The 16,404-nt window shown below is 42.2% G+C and overlaps 1 protein-coding gene across 4 annotated transcripts in view; it reads left to right on the forward strand.

Annotated features, from left to right (window-relative positions):
* The window catches only part of LOC117204376 (discoidin domain-containing receptor 2-like), a 130,010-nt gene extending 114,595 nt beyond the window's left edge, over positions 1–15,415 (forward strand). For all 4 annotated transcript variants that reach the window (XM_033441702.1, XM_033441701.1, XM_033441703.1 and 1 more), the window contains 5 exons: positions 4,959–5,414; positions 9,911–10,118; positions 10,601–11,152; positions 11,508–11,605; positions 12,800–15,415. In XM_033441702.1, the coding sequence (XP_033297593.1) occupies positions 4,959–5,414; positions 9,911–10,118; positions 10,601–11,152; positions 11,508–11,605; positions 12,800–12,967 (1,482 nt within the window). In that variant the 3' untranslated portion in view covers positions 12,968–15,415. The remainder of the gene's footprint in view (positions 1–4,958; positions 5,415–9,910; positions 10,119–10,600; positions 11,153–11,507; positions 11,606–12,799) is intronic.
* Positions 15,416–16,404: the final 989 nt, after the last annotated feature.

The following is a 16,404-nucleotide window of genomic DNA, read 5'->3' on the forward strand; positions in this document are numbered from 1 at the left end:
ATACGTTGATACTTTTAAGCATCTAAAACTATTCTTTCAAAGCAAAGAATTAAATAAGAACACAACTCCAACACACTTGTCACAGCCACGGAATTTACGCTATCGAATATTAGTTATAAATCATGATCGCTTCCACTCATTTCCACTGATTCTCGTTTTCGTTTAATCTGTGCCATAAACAGTTCAATTAAGCGAGGCCGGCATGCGACGACCGCGAGCCAGGAAACCGGTTGAAAAAAGTGAAAGGAAAGCGAGATTCTCGCGTATCGACGGTTCTTCGTGGAAGCGTGCTCGCCGAGGAAAAAGTCGTTCGTTGAAGCCAGATTCGTTAGAGCGGTTCGGAAACAGGTACTGATTCGAAACGAAACAGCCCACCCAACGAAACTCCGAGAGCAACGCGCCCTCTCGTGGTTACGGGGAATAAATCTGCAGAAATTCGTGTCTCTTTCGTCCTGCTGCGAGGGGCCTGTTCTCCGCTTAATTACACAACGATACTCGGCTTATCCGACGAATAATCTCTCGTAACAGCTCAGCCAGGATCAAGCAACGTCGGTGGTACCGCCGTAGTGTGCGGTTGTCAACGACTCGACCACTTTACAATCCGAATGGAACGCGAGAAAAAAGGCGAAAACCGGCGGGATGCGTCTAATATTTTTCAACGATCGCATTTGGCGGGACAGAGATAACCAACCGAGCATAAATTATTTCGTTGATCCCTCGCGCAAACTTCTTACCGTCTAACCGAGCTAGTCGTTTCTGTGAAATATCGTTCGCTGGTATTTTCTGTCTCGAGTGAAATTTCGCTTGTCGATTTAGCGAGTGTCATAGGTTATGACTGATAAATGAGAAGATCATAAATTTGAACGAGGAAAGACACGAGTTAGAGCTGTGAAAAATTGGAGACCAGGAACAACTTCTTTCCCGCTGAGTCACAAACTTTCGACTGTATATCTCAATGAGCTAAGAAGCATTATCTCGTTTAGGAATTAATAGGATTAAAGGCCTGAATATTCCAAGCGCTGCTACATTAGGAAATATTGATGCGGGCTTATAGATCTTCGTGAAAAGAACAAACAGGTTTTACGAACACATACACGAGTATTTTATCTTTCGTAATTAATATCGTACATCAGGAACGTTCTCGACGCGGCCATGTTTTCAAATTCATAAGAGATACCACTTCCTTTGAAGTACATAGATATGTTCGCAAATCTCCATTTCATTAGACGCGGCTGCGGATGCTCTCGAGGATCCAGAAGGTCGTTGGACCTGTTTTGCGAGTACATGACGCATCAGGAAAATTCGTGAGGTTATACGTCGGACCACCCGTCGCGTATATCCGTCTAATTAAACCATCAGACAGCTTATCCGTCACGATCTTTCTCGACGACACGGTGCCATCAACGATGCTTCTATTCGGTGGCGGGCCACCGTTGACGATTCGAGATTAAGAGGCGCGGAAACATTAACATAAAATGGGCGTTGGTAGCACGCCACGCCCTACCAGTCATCTTCGTACTACGCTCGGAATTTGTGTACGAAAAATCCCACCAAAACGCTTTTGGAACCGAAACGATGTTACTCCTTCTTACCTATTCCTTTTTCTCTTTCCGTTTGCTTGTTTTCTTTTTTTTTTTTTTTTCGTTTTTAGAGAAGTAAGATGGTTTAGGCGGCGCGGAAATGTCTTTGAGTGGAGTGGCGAAGCATTGCGCGCGTGGGCGCGCAGATAAATATCGAGATTACTTATTTTTCTTGGTTGGACGAGTCGGCGGCTCGTAAATGCCGTCGTATTTTCACCGTCGCGCCTTTCGTTCCCGCGGCGACGATCACACGCCTCAGCTTTTCTCGGAATAAACTGAAAATTTGTGGCACCCCTTTCGCGGATCGTCAGAGCCGATTAAAAGCGACCGCGAGAGGCCTTTGATTGCGTTCGATCTCGAGGTGATGGGGATTTATTGGCGTTATCGGATCGTTTGATGAGCAGCCTGCTCCTTTTAACTTTGATGTCTGGTATGTTTTTGCTGGTAACCGGATGGTGGAAATATTTTTGTTACTGGAACTGACGTTTGAGGGATTTATCGGTGTTGGAAGTGAGGCAGATGTCTTATCTATTGTTTCATGTTAACTGCTTTGTGTTGAATCATTCTGAAAGCTTCCGCTGTATTTCACTTTGAGGTAACGCACGCATGAACATATTGCAAGTATTTATACCTATAAATATCGTTAGACATATTATGTATAACATTATGTTTATAGCAATTCGCAATTTTTTCATTTAAAACAGTAGCTAAGTGATTTTTTGTTCAAACAGCAAACAATGAAGAAAACACAGCAATACGAGAACTGTGTTTTACTTCATCCCTTATATTTTTCCAATTTATCACCAACGAACTTTCTCTTCTTCTTCTTCATTCGACAATTTCCTCGCGCAAAAACGATTTAGAAAATACGAGGATATTAAAAGTGTCTGTTCATAGTCCCTTCCCCTAATAGATTCTGATTGTTATCTACTCGAAGTTAACACATTACTAGAAAATGTGCGAAATACAAAAAATGCTCAATTTCAAAACGTTTAGAAAATTCACGACTTGAAGTTTCGGAGGTTTTTATCATTCGTTAAATTACAATATGCTTATGTTTGTTAAAATTTGGCGAGCTTGAAGCAGCAGTTACACAAGAAGTCTGATGCTTCCGATAGAACGTTTGTCTACCGTATCTCGTATTTCCTGCAACGAGCGTGCTTTCCCAATTCGCAAGCGGAGCTACGATCGTGGCGAAGGAAACACGATTAAAAGATGATCGTCGACCACGCGGACCGGCACGTTCTGCGGCGTGGCGGTCCGGTAATTGGGAGACTCGGTGGCTGACACCGTTTTATTCGCGCTCGTTATTCCCTCCGCGACTTTCTAGCTGATGTTTGGCGCATCGAAACGAAATACAATGAGCCGACACGCGTGAAATTCCGGCTGGCGTCGCGCCGCGGACCACGTTTCGTTTCGACTTCGTTACAGCGGCTTAATGAGCACGCCCGCGCTCGTTAAGGGGCCGAAATATGCGGCCGTAAACGGAACGCTTCTGAAAGAAATCTAATCCGAATAAAAAATATTCGTCGACGATCATTGAAATCTTGATAACGTTTCAGCTTGTTGAAATTGTAGCTGGTAAATGTTAGAAGCAGCAGAGAGATAACGTGTGAATTTATGTGAACTTAAAGCTTGCGGTTTATTAGTTGGTAATTGTTGAAAATCGTATTTTTAAAGGAAAGTTAACGTAGAATTACTTAAAGTTTCAGGGAGAGCTTCATTATAATTCAGAAGATTATAGCGGTTGAGATAATTCTTGTCTCAATCACTACGATTTTTATTGTAAAGATCAAATCGCAAGAAGAATGTTTGACATTAGATTGGTAAATTTTCAAAGTTAAGATTGAAATTATTTTCGGAATTCAAGTATCTCTGCTATAAGCGCAAGTGACATTTTAAGACAAGTTGAAGTGGGTTGTGAAACAATCGTGAAGATTTCTTCGAGCACAACCAATTAAGCAAATGAAAGGAATGAAATAAAGTCGGAGAGTAGTGCCTTTCTTCTTCTCTTCATTTAATATTGAAATACATTCGCCGAGTATTGAAAGCTTCACGTTCGATTATTTCTCCAATGAATCTTAGAATCTCTTCGTTTCTATCAAGATCTAAATCTAAGTAAGCCTAAAACTGGCTGCAAAGTTTTTCACCATTTTAAGATTCAACAGCTAACAAAGCGACGATATTTCAGAATCTCTTAAACCTGGAAATTCTTTTAGAAAGCGGTGAAATGCTCGAGGGAACGTCGGTAGAAATGTCGTGGGCGTTCCTGGGTGCCGCGATTTCTCGTTTCACGCGTTCTCAGACGGAACAACGCACGTTCTATTCTGTCGGCGGAGCGCGAGCTGGAAGGCCCAAGCGTTTGTATCGCAGCAGAGGATCGAGAATTTCTCGTGCAGCATCGTCGAGGGTCGTCCCTTCGAAACAAAGGACCTCTTATTTTCCACTTACGAGCTTGACAGCGGCACTCGACTCCACGAGTATGATATTCTCACGTATGCCCGGTTACGTGACCGTGGTTCATCGCGGTCGTGATCCCGACAGGTGTATACGCATACTATTTGAATCTTCATTATCGATACGATCGCCGATAGTTTATGGTATTTTAATGATACGGCCCCGAGAGCCGAATCCGTAATTCCACCAAGTATATCCATGGATTCCGTACGGTTCTACCCGCCGCACCGTATGAATTATTCAACAGATATCCCTCGAGCGACTTTATGTCAGGTGTTAATAATGATCTTCCTTTCTGATACGAATATATCCAAGTTTTCAGCCGGTAAATTTTCAGTCACGCGTAATTTAACCATGCCAGAATTTTGACGAGTGAATTGCGTTTCCTTTAATAATTATCGAGACTCGTGACAGAGATTGAGGCATAAATAGACTTGATATGTTCCTATTATATCTTTGAAATTAATACTTTTATGTTGTAATTTGTCTCCTTCGATGGTTTTATTAACATCCGTAGAATGTTCTTTACAAATCTTACAATTTAATTATGATAGAGAAAGTTGCAAGTAGATAAGGATGAAAGAGTTGAATGTTCGCAAAGAGCAATACTGAATTATTGATACACGATCACAAAGATACACAATTGATACACAGAAAGAAACATTACGATCAGTAGAGTGATCAAAATTACCATTTTTATACATTTTTGAGTATCTGAACGATTTTTGTTAAAGCGTGTACATAAACGCGTTATTATTCCTTCATAAACAGTTTACGTTAATTTCTTTAGGGCAATTTTTATACTTCGATCATCAGTTAGCTTTAGCGTTAACAATCAATATTCCAATTTACCAAATAATAAGAGAAATAACACTTTCCAAACAGAACGTATCTAACCTATCGATGAATGGTTTGTCACAGGTGATCAAAGGGAACACGAACACCTACCTGGAGTCGAAGCACGAACTGGAGCCACCGATGTGGGCGAGTAAAGTTCGCTTCTGGCCGTACAGTTATCATCGTCGCACCGTTTGCATGCGGGTAGAGCTATACGGTTGCCCATGGAACGATGGGATCGTGTCGTACTCGATGCCACAGGGCGACAAACGTGGCAACTGGGAGTTCTTCGATGCGACTTACGACGGTTACTGGGACGGTCAGCTTCTACGTGGCCTGGGACAGCTGACGGACGGCAAGATCGGGCCGGATAACTTCAAGATGAGTTATTACGATTTCGATAGAGGTCAGGGATGGGTTGGTTGGAGAAACGACACCAGGTCCGGTCATCCTCTCGAGATCAAATTCGAGTTTGACCACGTCAGGGAATTCTCCGCCGTGCACATATTCTGCAACAATCAGTTTACCAAGGATGTACAGGTAAACTTTGTGAAACTTTGTAAAGTTAGTTTTAGATAATACTGAATGAGCTTTTTGTGGAGAACGATATGAATTCGTTAGAGGGTAATGTTATGTAAATGTAATCTTTCGTTTGTAAGTTCTTTAGTCAAAGTGTATTATTGAATTTTATTTCTTAACCTCACAAATCTAAAAGGAATTAAGATTTATTCGATATTTCTTTGGTTATTATTTCTTTATCCGTTCTAATCTCATTTTCTCTTTTTCTTATTTTCTAAAATCTAATTTTATAAAGTTTTCTTCTTTTAAATCTTCTTTTACAAACATAAATATTTGTTTTGTATGTCTAACTTACACGTATAGTGAACTTTCGTAAAATATCTAGTAAGTACTATAATCGTGTTTTAATCATTATGCGAAGATGAACAGGGAAACTGATTTTTTCGGTAAATATGACACAGTCAATAAACATATGGATTTACTAAAAATTGTCGAGTAGAAGCGTCCTGTACAAGGTGCACAATATCTGCCATAATTAATAGAACATTGTCAGTATTTCCTTTTCTTCTTTTTCTTTTTTTTTTTTTTTTTGAATACTATATAATAAGATAGAATAAGGAAAGACGAAGTCCAATTTTAATTAAACGATTATTGACGAAGTTAAAAAGTTCGGGATGGGTAACCAATGCAATACAGGTTGATCCAGCCTCGTGATTTCGATAGTAGAGCAAAAGGAAGAGGCAGAAAGGAAACCGGGTAGGAGAAACCAGAGCCTTCCCCAACGTTTGCGGGTCGTGATCCCCACGAACGAACCCTCGGGCAAATTTTTGGCCCGGAGAACAGTCACGTATTTATGTTCCACAACCTGCAGAGCCAAAGTCACGCTCAACGGCGTTTGTTAGCCTGTACCGGTAGCGCTTTCATCACGTAATATTCTCCATCTTCGTTATTTCATCGAGCAACGTACAATAAATTTGCCTGTACTTTTACCTTAAAAGATAAAACAAAGAAAATAGAGGAGAAAATGAAAAAAGAAAAAGGAGGAAGCCGCTTCTCGATCCGTCTACTTTAAATTTTAATATTTTGATTCGTTCCCGTTATCGATACTCCCGTCCGACGATGGAATTTCCACCGTAATCCCTTTACCGGCGATCTCTTTGAACGCAAGTCCGGCCGCGTTATTTTCAAATTTCCTCTATGATCGTTCACCGAATATCCGCGAAAACGCGTGAAAAAAAGAGGAAGAGGGCGGATAGATACGAGCACGACAGGGAGGAAATTGGAAGGGCCCGGGTCGGTGACTCGCCAACGCGCGACCAAACCTACGATACAGAAGGGTGAGAGAGAGAAAAAGTATAGCGATGAAAACTAGACGTCGAATAGGAGAGCAAAGAGACTGAGCTAGACGTGTTACGAATAAGAGAGAGAAAAAAGAGAAAATAGGAGAGACAAGAGATAAGGGGAGGAAAAACAGGACAGACAATCGCGGCGAAATACGCGCCAAGATCCAACGCCTGCCTTTAAATCGCGCCCTGGAGGAGTAACACGAAAGGGAAAAAAATGATGGCGTACGCCATGTAATCCAGTTTTCGCGTTGAAGTCAAGGTCGGACGTAGGATGGGTAACGAGGCGTAACAACGGTTGGCCCTTGGCTTGGGTTGAAGCGGATGAAAGGAGAGAAAGAGGAAACGAGCCGCGCGATTTTGCACAGGGTGGTAACAATGGGCGTTGGCCACAACCGAATTTCTGCTGGCGCTCGCTGGCGATAGTAACGTGCGATGGTGGTGTTGGTGCCGTTCCGACGCCGGCTGTGTTGCCCGTTTCTGGGAAAATTTTCCGGCCCCGCGTGCTTCCGGCCACGAATTTCTATATAATGGCCCCGTCCCGGTATCAAGATTTATTTCAATGGAGCCCCTCATTACCCTGGCTAAGGCCTTTGCTCCATAATCGAGCAACCAAGGGGCTGCAAAACAACAAACAACCAAGATAGAAGGGACGAAGGTATTAGCGAGTGCGTCAGAGAAGGTTAAAGTGCTTTCTTCGTGTCGTCGTCCCTGTTTCTTTGTTTTCTTCGTAAAATAACGAGATACCTAAATTGATGGTTACTTTTGTTCTGTTCGGTGCTTATGTATGGTTCAAAGTAGAGGAGGTAAAGTTTCTAACGTGTATGATCAAACAGAGATGCACCGTTAATAATAGTCGACATAAGTCTACGTAATTAACGTTATTAATATTCTGCAAGTAATCAAGAGGATGATAAAAACACACGTTTAATCTCAAGACAAAATAAAAAACTAGTTTTGATATAGAGTCGTTTGACAATACATTGGAACTTAAAATTGTCTTGTTACGAAAGACGGGTAATGTGACTTATTACGTTTTCTTACCTGTAGCTTTCAATTGGTATGCCAACATTTAATCGTTTTCCTTGATCAAACAATACGCTGAAGAATCTAAATCGGTCTAAGTACCCATCTAAACGCGAGAGGAAAGAAACTCTTCTGGAGGATCAATGGGAGATAAAGATATTAAAGAAGGCAAATCCCTCTGCTCTTCACTGGATTCTTGGCGTGAAAATGACCGGCGCGATCCAGCGAATGGCGAACGATAGAAAATGGAAGCTTTCCGGGTCGACGTCGGTTGAGGCATACTCGTCTCGACAAAATAGGCCTCGAAACACTCTCCTTGCTGGTATCAAGATTTATTTGAATGGAGCGCCTCATTACCCGGCTCGAAGCTCGATTGTGCACTCGCTACCGAGCAAGATGGAATGACGGAGAGGTGGCAGAGGCAAGGGCAGCAGAAACGTTGCATCGGCTCGAAAGGGGGAATCTTCTTCTTCGAGAAGGAAGGATGGTTCGTGGAAGACAGGAAGGGAACGTCGAGAACCAAGAGAAACGGTCTCTACTCTCTAGCGGCAGGAATGCTTGAAGGTGGATTCTGTTCTTTCTCTCTCGTACGCACAATGCTAGCGAGCAACGAGCCGGAGAGCAGATACGCCACGTATTCAAATACAATACCGACAGTCTGGCAAGTCGGCAGTCTATGGCTTGAGGTATGAGGGCGAGTAAGGGATGAGAGATGGTAGCAACCGCCCCTAAACGTCCCCTTCTATTAACAAGCGCCCGCTCGCGCGGATAGGACACGTCTTCTGAAAGACAGCACTTCAAAGCATCGCCAGTTTCGCGCTCCTTATCTCTCTCTCCCTTTCGTTCTTCCGTGTTCCTCGAATACTATATTCTCTCGTATATACGTCCGTGGTGGTTGAGCACGGTTTCGTGGCCGCCACGTTCGTCTTCTTCGGCTTCCTCATACTCCTACTATCGTTGAGGCCTCCGTCATCGTCGACGAGCTGCTCTAGCAAGGCAAGCTTCAACGGTGTGCGCTCCCTTGAAAATCCATACGCATCGTCGTTGCGTTCGGGGCTAAGAGAGTTAGATAATCTCAGCTTTGTAATCTCCATTTCCAAGCCTCTCGCGCCGTTCTCCTGGTCTTCGCCCTGTTCTTCCTCTCTCTCTCTCTCTCTCTTCCTCTCTCTCTCACACTCTCTGTCTCTTCCCGTTCTCCACTCTTTCGCTGTTCGCTACCTGTTTCTCGCACGATCCCCGCCTGCCACGGGCTTCCTACTCATAGTTTCCGGCTGGCATTCTCTTCTCGTGTAACTATCTTACGCTTTCCCGCAGTGGAATTAGCATTCCACGCGTCTCCGTTCCGGCGGAGTACGCACAGCCACGGGTGGCTGGCAATTATCGAAGTCGTCGATGTCAACCGAGTGTTGCCTCTATAAAGTTGCTCGTTATGTCCGTAGTAAATAGCCCAGTGTGTATTTGCGCGAGCGGAATCGCGAGATATATTAATATCCAGCTTGCCGGAACGACGTACAGGCCAGCGTTCTCCAGAGCTTGCTCGGCTTAAGATGCTGATTTATATATATAATTAATGTTGAATATTAGCCACTACGTCATGTTTAGCGTGCACAATGAGAAGCTTCATTTTACTGCCTGCTACAACCTTTGCCGCGATTTTATATATGAGTATATTTTCCGGGTAACGCGGCTTACGAGGATATACCTGTTGTGCGAGCCTCGTTCAGATGCTTCCGGTGAAATATGAAATAAGTTCTCGTACATTTTATTACGGGATAGAAGATTCGTTTATTATTGCAGTTCTTATGGAAAGTACGTAGCCGTAAAGTACAATCATATTGCTCCTTTCTGAGATTAGTATAGCGTGTAGCTTACTAAATGGGGACTTTCATCCTTCCTTTTAGACCTTGTTGCTTAATTTAAAAATAGAAAACAATCTCCAGGAACTTGATATCAAGAAAAAAAGATCCGTTTATCGTTTATTCGATTATTATGGAAAGTATACACGTAATCGTAAAATATAATCATATTAAATGACGAGGAGTGGTCTCGTGTATAGATTGTTAGATGGGAATTTTTATGGTTCCTTCTATATCATATTGTGTAATTAGAAATACGAAAAAACAGAAAGATGTTTCTCTGTCATGTCAGGTGTTCTCGGAGGCCAGTATAATGTTCAGCGTCGGCGGAAGATATTACACAGGTGACCCGATCGTGTACTCGTACATGGAAGACAGGATCTTCGAGCATTCGAGGAACATCTCGATCAAGCTGCATCATCGCATTGGCAAGTTTGTTAAACTGAAGTTCAGCTTCGCCTCACGGTGGATCATGATCAGCGAGATCACTTTCGACTCTGGTAATTACTATTTACGATAACGATATCTCATAGTTGAAAATTACCATCACCATAAAAATTCTTCTACCGTCAGATCTACGAATTATGTTTGAAAAAAACTTATATAAATTCAGCAAATAAATTCTTACTACTTTCAAATCGCCACATTAGGACCTCTTGCGCATAATTCGATAATATTAGCATTTAAATAGACACAAGTTGTAGATTGTACTCGTTTTAAGAACTTTTTCTATCCAATTTTACGACACTTTTGTCAAATAGGACAGGTATATAGATAACAGGATAATCGAATGATTTGTAATTTGTAAAATTTACTTCTAAAACGTCTAAAATCTACTAACATTAATACCTCGTGACTCCGAAAACTTCGCAGATAATATTAGTTCAATTCTGCAAGAATATTCTTTATTCAAACGTTATTTTTTATTTGTCGCAAAATGGCATTTCAAGATCACGAAGGAAGCATTGTTGTCGCGTTACAGATATCGCTCACGGAAATTTCACTCCTGAATCGCCGCCCACGACGGAAGCTCCGAGACTTAGGGATCGAATCTCAGCCCGCGACAATCCTCTGCAAGCCGAAGTTCCAGTAGCGAAGCAGGAAGATCCAACCTACATGGCCGTGATTATCGGTGTTTTAACCGCGGTCATCCTCCTGCTTGCCGTTGCGATTTTCTTGATCGTCACGCGACATCGGCAACGAAAGAATTTTGCCAGTCCTCTTGGTACCAAGAACGCGATTCCGTCGAGCAATCATCAACATCTGTCGCCAGAATCCGCGTACGGTACCACGGAGAAGGATCCGTCGTTGATGACGTACCGAGTCGAGGAACTCGACGATCGATACGCCGGAACCAAGCTAACGACACTGCCTCGCGACTTGAACGATCGTCTACTAGGTGACGTCAGGTTGGACGAGTATCAGGAACCCTTCTACGAGAACAAGCACCGAGAACCGCCTCATGCCGCTTATTACGGTTATAGCACTGTTGTTATAGACAACAAGGACCTCCACGACAGCGTTGAGCAGTCTGGTAAGTGCAATCGATACCCCACAACCGCTTTGATACTTGTTCGGGTGATATTTGATATTTGTAATTATGTAATTCGAGATTTTAATAAGCATTTTGTTGCAAGAATTCAGGGAATAGTTTCGATGAATTATCATAAAAATTCAGACTCAAGTTTGTAGATTAATTTTCCAAAAATTCCAATGTTTAAATTTACAACCGTTCAAGTTTTTCTATTTCTAAATATTGCAATTTTGTCATTTTGAAACGACCGGCTTATTTAAATTTGAAAATTCGATTAGATTCAAATTAAAAAATTGCCCAATAGTAAAATGTTGAAATCTTCGACTTTTTCAAAGTTTAATCGTTTTATTTACAGATGCCACCTACGATTATGCAGTACCAATGCCTGTGCCTAGTGTAAGCAGCGATCAGGACAGCGTGTTCTCCAAGTCTTCATCAAGGGGTAGCGCAAAGGTGAGTACTTAATGGAAACCTTAGAAACTTCATACTTATGAAAATACCACTAAACTAAGTGTCATTGATTTACCATCGACAATGACCATTTCTGATCATAAACTGACAATGGCTTAAATCAGCACCGTAGCATCAAATATACCATTTCTTCCACGAACAATAGACCATTACATAGCACGAATAGAATATCAAAACCAATACATCAACAGCGCGAAATCATACCCTTTGAAATGCCGTTTGTTTCATCTCGATACAACCTTACATTGCCGAGATATCGTGGTTTAGAGAGAACCACAATTTTCTATTCCCGTCTCGCTTCCACGAGCGGGATCTCGTTCACACGTTTTTCCTGATCTATCCCAAGCTCGAACACCTTCACGTTGGTCAGTGACACACGTGCAGTCAGCCTTTTTTCTAGTGGTTCAACGTACGTATTTCCAGGAAAAGAAGTAGGCCAGGTCTATTCCAAGAATCTCGGTTGTCATTCATATTCCGGTGCATGTTATACCGTAAACTTTGAAATCTCGTATCTCAGCAACTAATTGAGATATCTACTTGAAACAAAAAGCTCATGAAAGCACCCGCTCTTCTCCGATTTTTCGATATGTTTGCTGTAGAAACACCGTAATTCTTCTACACGTATTCTGTGTCTAAATTTGTGTCTCTATTCATGTATAATGAAAGAATACGTTTGTTTGGAATTTTTAATCATTTCACACTGGGTAATTGTAAATTGTTTAATCAAGTGACTATTATTAAGAGAATACAGTGATGTTCCAAAGAATTTTAATTGATATTATATAACTACATAATAGCGTTTATTTGCAATACTTATATTTATACCCTTACACTTGTTATGTATTTGTTAAAATTCTTTTAGATATCGCTTGTGGAACATAAAATCGAAAATGTGTCTGTTGGAAACTTTTGTCCTATTCTCTATTGAATGTTTAAAGCACGTAAATACTATAATGTTTAGTTATACGTATTTGTTAGCTTGGAAGTTTACGAAACGTAAATACTCTTTCATTATGGTTTACGTTACTATATTTTCGTATCTCAAAGATCAACATTGAAAGTGTTATATCTCGATGTTTTGTAAACAAAATTCTAGAAATTGTGATACAGGCAATACTATAGGCAAACAAAATCTTAAGCTACGTGTTAAATTCTCTTTACGTTCTGTTGCATTAGGCGTGCTTGCAGAGCTTTTTCCCTCCACCACCGCCCCCGATGAGCGCGCCACCCCCACGAGGCTCCAGTAATCTGACGTACTCGAATCCTCCGAGCCCGGAACCAGTTTGCGAGCGCGAGCGCAGAGGAAGCAAGCGCCGCGAACACTCTTTGCACAGATATGCGTAAGGACTGTTTCATCCTGCGGAATGCACGCGGTACGCCGCTAGATCCAAGGTACGATAACATTTCGTACTTCACCTTGAGAGATCGACCGTTTGATCCAAGTCTTCAGCATCCATAGATCGGCTATCATCTATCGTTCCTATTTTTAATCTTCCACTTTACACGATTCTTTGTTCTCCACGAATCTTACGTTGCAACGATGTACCGCCCAGTTCGTTTCTATTTGATAAATTCGATCGTCGAGTCTAATTCCCCGAAAGAAAAAAAGAATCTACAATGGATGCTGAAGATCTAGCGAAAATTCGAGCGCTGTCGAAGCGTCGAAACGAAGCGGAAGAAGAGGACGAAGAAGAGGAAACGACAAGAGATCGAGTTCGAGCGCAACCGGGGCATGGAGAACATTTTTTGTTCGCGTCGGAATTCTCGAACGGCCCAATTAAAAAAAAAAAGATTGGAACAGGCGAAAAGCCGTCTATAATTCGACGCAGCCACTCGAACCGCGGTCTCGATCTCATCGAAATCTTTCTCCACGAGCACTGCCATTCGCGCACTTTCCGAGCGTACCGTAGAGTAGAGGCGCAATACCTCGAGTGCCGCGCTTAAGAGGACTTAACCTACTTGCAACCGGCAGGTAGGCGATACGCGTAACCGGAGTTGAAACTACAATTGGCATATCAGTTAAACGGCAGCAAGCTGCCGAGACTCTTCTCTGGAAATTCGTCTCGTCGAAACTAATGAAAAAGAAGCGCGATTCGTGAAATCGACGCGTCGAACACAACCACCTACGATCTCTATATTTTCTGTCAGTTTTACCGAGTAACAGGGTGTATACACGACCACGAACCAAGAACAAACGTTGTAGCACGCGTCGTTCTTCGATCTTCAGCGAGTTTTCATGAATTATTATAGTCGAGGATAACGAAGCTTCGATTTCACGGGTCGCTACGAGTCCGCGTTATTTGGAAACGCGTTCGCACGCCGCAGTTGCCGAACTTTCTTTCCGTTCAAAAGACTTTCGTTCCCCGCAGCGAAGCTTTGCGAAGCTAGGCCAGGATGGAACACGCGCGAAAAAGTTATCCTGTAACCCTCTTCTCCCTTAAATTCCAAACTCCGTGAGTGAGTTAGAGGGTTTAGAAGTTCCGGCTGAAAGAAGAGAGTAAAAAGAGCAAAGAGGGAGGAGGTAAAGAGAGTCGTATTTTTCGTTGATACAGCCTCGCGTGTTCGGAACGTTTTTCCGCGCGATGCTACATTTCTTCCGGGCCGATAAAATGCACGAGCGTTAGCAGCTTCGTTGAACCGTTGTTCCGCGAACGAAATTGTAATTCGCGTAGGTCGTGTTTTCGCCGCGGAAAAACGCGGCCGCGATAAGAGAACCGGCGCGATGCAACTGGACGCGACTTGGCGCGGCGCTGCTACGCGACCGAGCGGATTTCCAGAAGGAATCGCGTGTTTAATGGTTTCGTCTGTTCGGCGCGCATGTGCAACCAGATCGAGCTCGCTATCGATCCGTGGCTAGGCAAACGATAAAACGGCAGAGTGAAAAAAGACAAAAAATAAAAAAAAAAAGGTAAAGTAAGAAGCAATCGGAGGCGAAGAAAGAAGAAACAGAGAAACGGTTTCTTTTTTTATTTTTGGTCTTTTTATTCTAGTAAAAATATTTATTCGGTTTTGGCGATTTCTGCTCACGACCGATAATTAATCGCCGTTAATTGTTGCTTTGGAATGCTATTCATGAACGATTCCTGCGTGATAGAACGAACGTCAAGTATTGTCGTGGTAAGAACAGGAGCGAAGCTAAAAAAGGATAGGGGGACGAGAACGTGCGGAGATCGACACGATGATATCGAACGGAAAACGGTAGCGGTAGGGACGTGGAAGAACAGGCTTGGGGTGGACGGGAGAGGGGGGTGAACAAAAGATTTGTGGGAAAAGGAGAACGTTAGCGAGCTTCGATCCCGCCTCACACAAGACTGACGTCAGATAAATAATCCAGTATCCCGACTATGCTGTAATACGTGCAAAGAGGCACGTGTACGCGCCTTCGTATGTGTTTTGCCGTATTATTTATTATCGCAGCATATAACGCCCCGTAAACGAATCTTTAATTTATATACGTATTATACACACGTACGCGTATATGTGCGATATATATACGAGGGAAGAGATAAAAAAAATTATATAAATATATATATATATAAATAGATATATAAATACAACAAAGGTAATGCGTAATTATGGCGCGTCGGCGAATTTTAAGCGTATAATAACGATATATTATATATATATTATATATATATTGTATAAGCCCAACTTTATTTCTCTATCACTACCGACATCGCCTTCATGCAACGAGAAAATAAAAATCAAGGGATTAACCGGCGTAAGGAATCGACAATACAGGGATGAGACAACAATAATTAAATACATGTGTACGTAAAAGATGAAAAAAAACGCGAAGAAACGATGCGAGAAAATAATGGTAAATAGATAAACGTGATTTAACGCGAGCATGGAGAGAACCAACCACATTGTGATATGTTAAGAAAACTAATACTAATAAAAGTTAGAAGAACGAGACGAAGGCAGCCGCGAGACGTGACTCTAGGCACATTTGATAGATCTCGCGCTAACTTCCACGAGGAAGCTCTTCGTCGAATCTCGGCGCACTTCTCTTTTATTAAGTGAACGATTCTCGAAGCAACTATGTATAGAACGCTTACAAAATATATTTTCGATTTATACTTCGAGCCTTTTACTTCTATACTCTATCGGATGTAAAGGAGTTGCAATGTTTACGCAAAGATCGTTTAATGAAAGATTCAACGAAGAGTTTTCTTACCGAAGCCGCGTTCTCGTTCCTGGCCGAACGAAGGGATACACGCGTAGCATCTAACAACGATCGGAAACTTACCTATGTATATTTAGTGTTTAATCGTCGCCACCGTAGAATGTTAAAAGTAAACCGTAAGAGTGACAGCTTCGAGTGCTTCGAGTGTAAATATAACCGTTAGGGACCTCGTGACACACACACAACATACACACACACGCACACACACACGTATACTTTCTTACCTATACACACCTTTCAAGCGCCTTAAGTTGGGGGGCACTGAGCAAATAACTTGGTCGCAATAATAATCGTCGTTTTCTGTTCTTTCTTTCTACCGTTGTTATCTTTTAACTTTCATTTTATCCAAGATTTAAAAGCAAAAGAAAAACGAAGAAAATGAAACGAATCGCAAAGAGAAAAAGAATATCGCGTACAAGCGTTATCGTTTTCGACGTTATCGCAATAATTCAGCGGCGGACTGACAAGAGCGAACGAGAATGAAAGGAAAGAAGAGAGAACGGTTGCTTCAAGGTCCTTTCTCATTTTGTATCCGGCATCGCGACGATCGAGAAGCTGTGAACACGAGTTCCGGTATCGCGCGTTCCACGAT

This window comes from Bombus bifarius, unplaced genomic scaffold (genome assembly GCF_011952205.1).
Source record: "Bombus bifarius isolate JDL3187 unplaced genomic scaffold, Bbif_JDL3187 scf7180000007978, whole genome shotgun sequence".
Classification (NCBI taxonomy): Eukaryota; Metazoa; Arthropoda; class Insecta; order Hymenoptera; family Apidae; genus Bombus; species Bombus bifarius.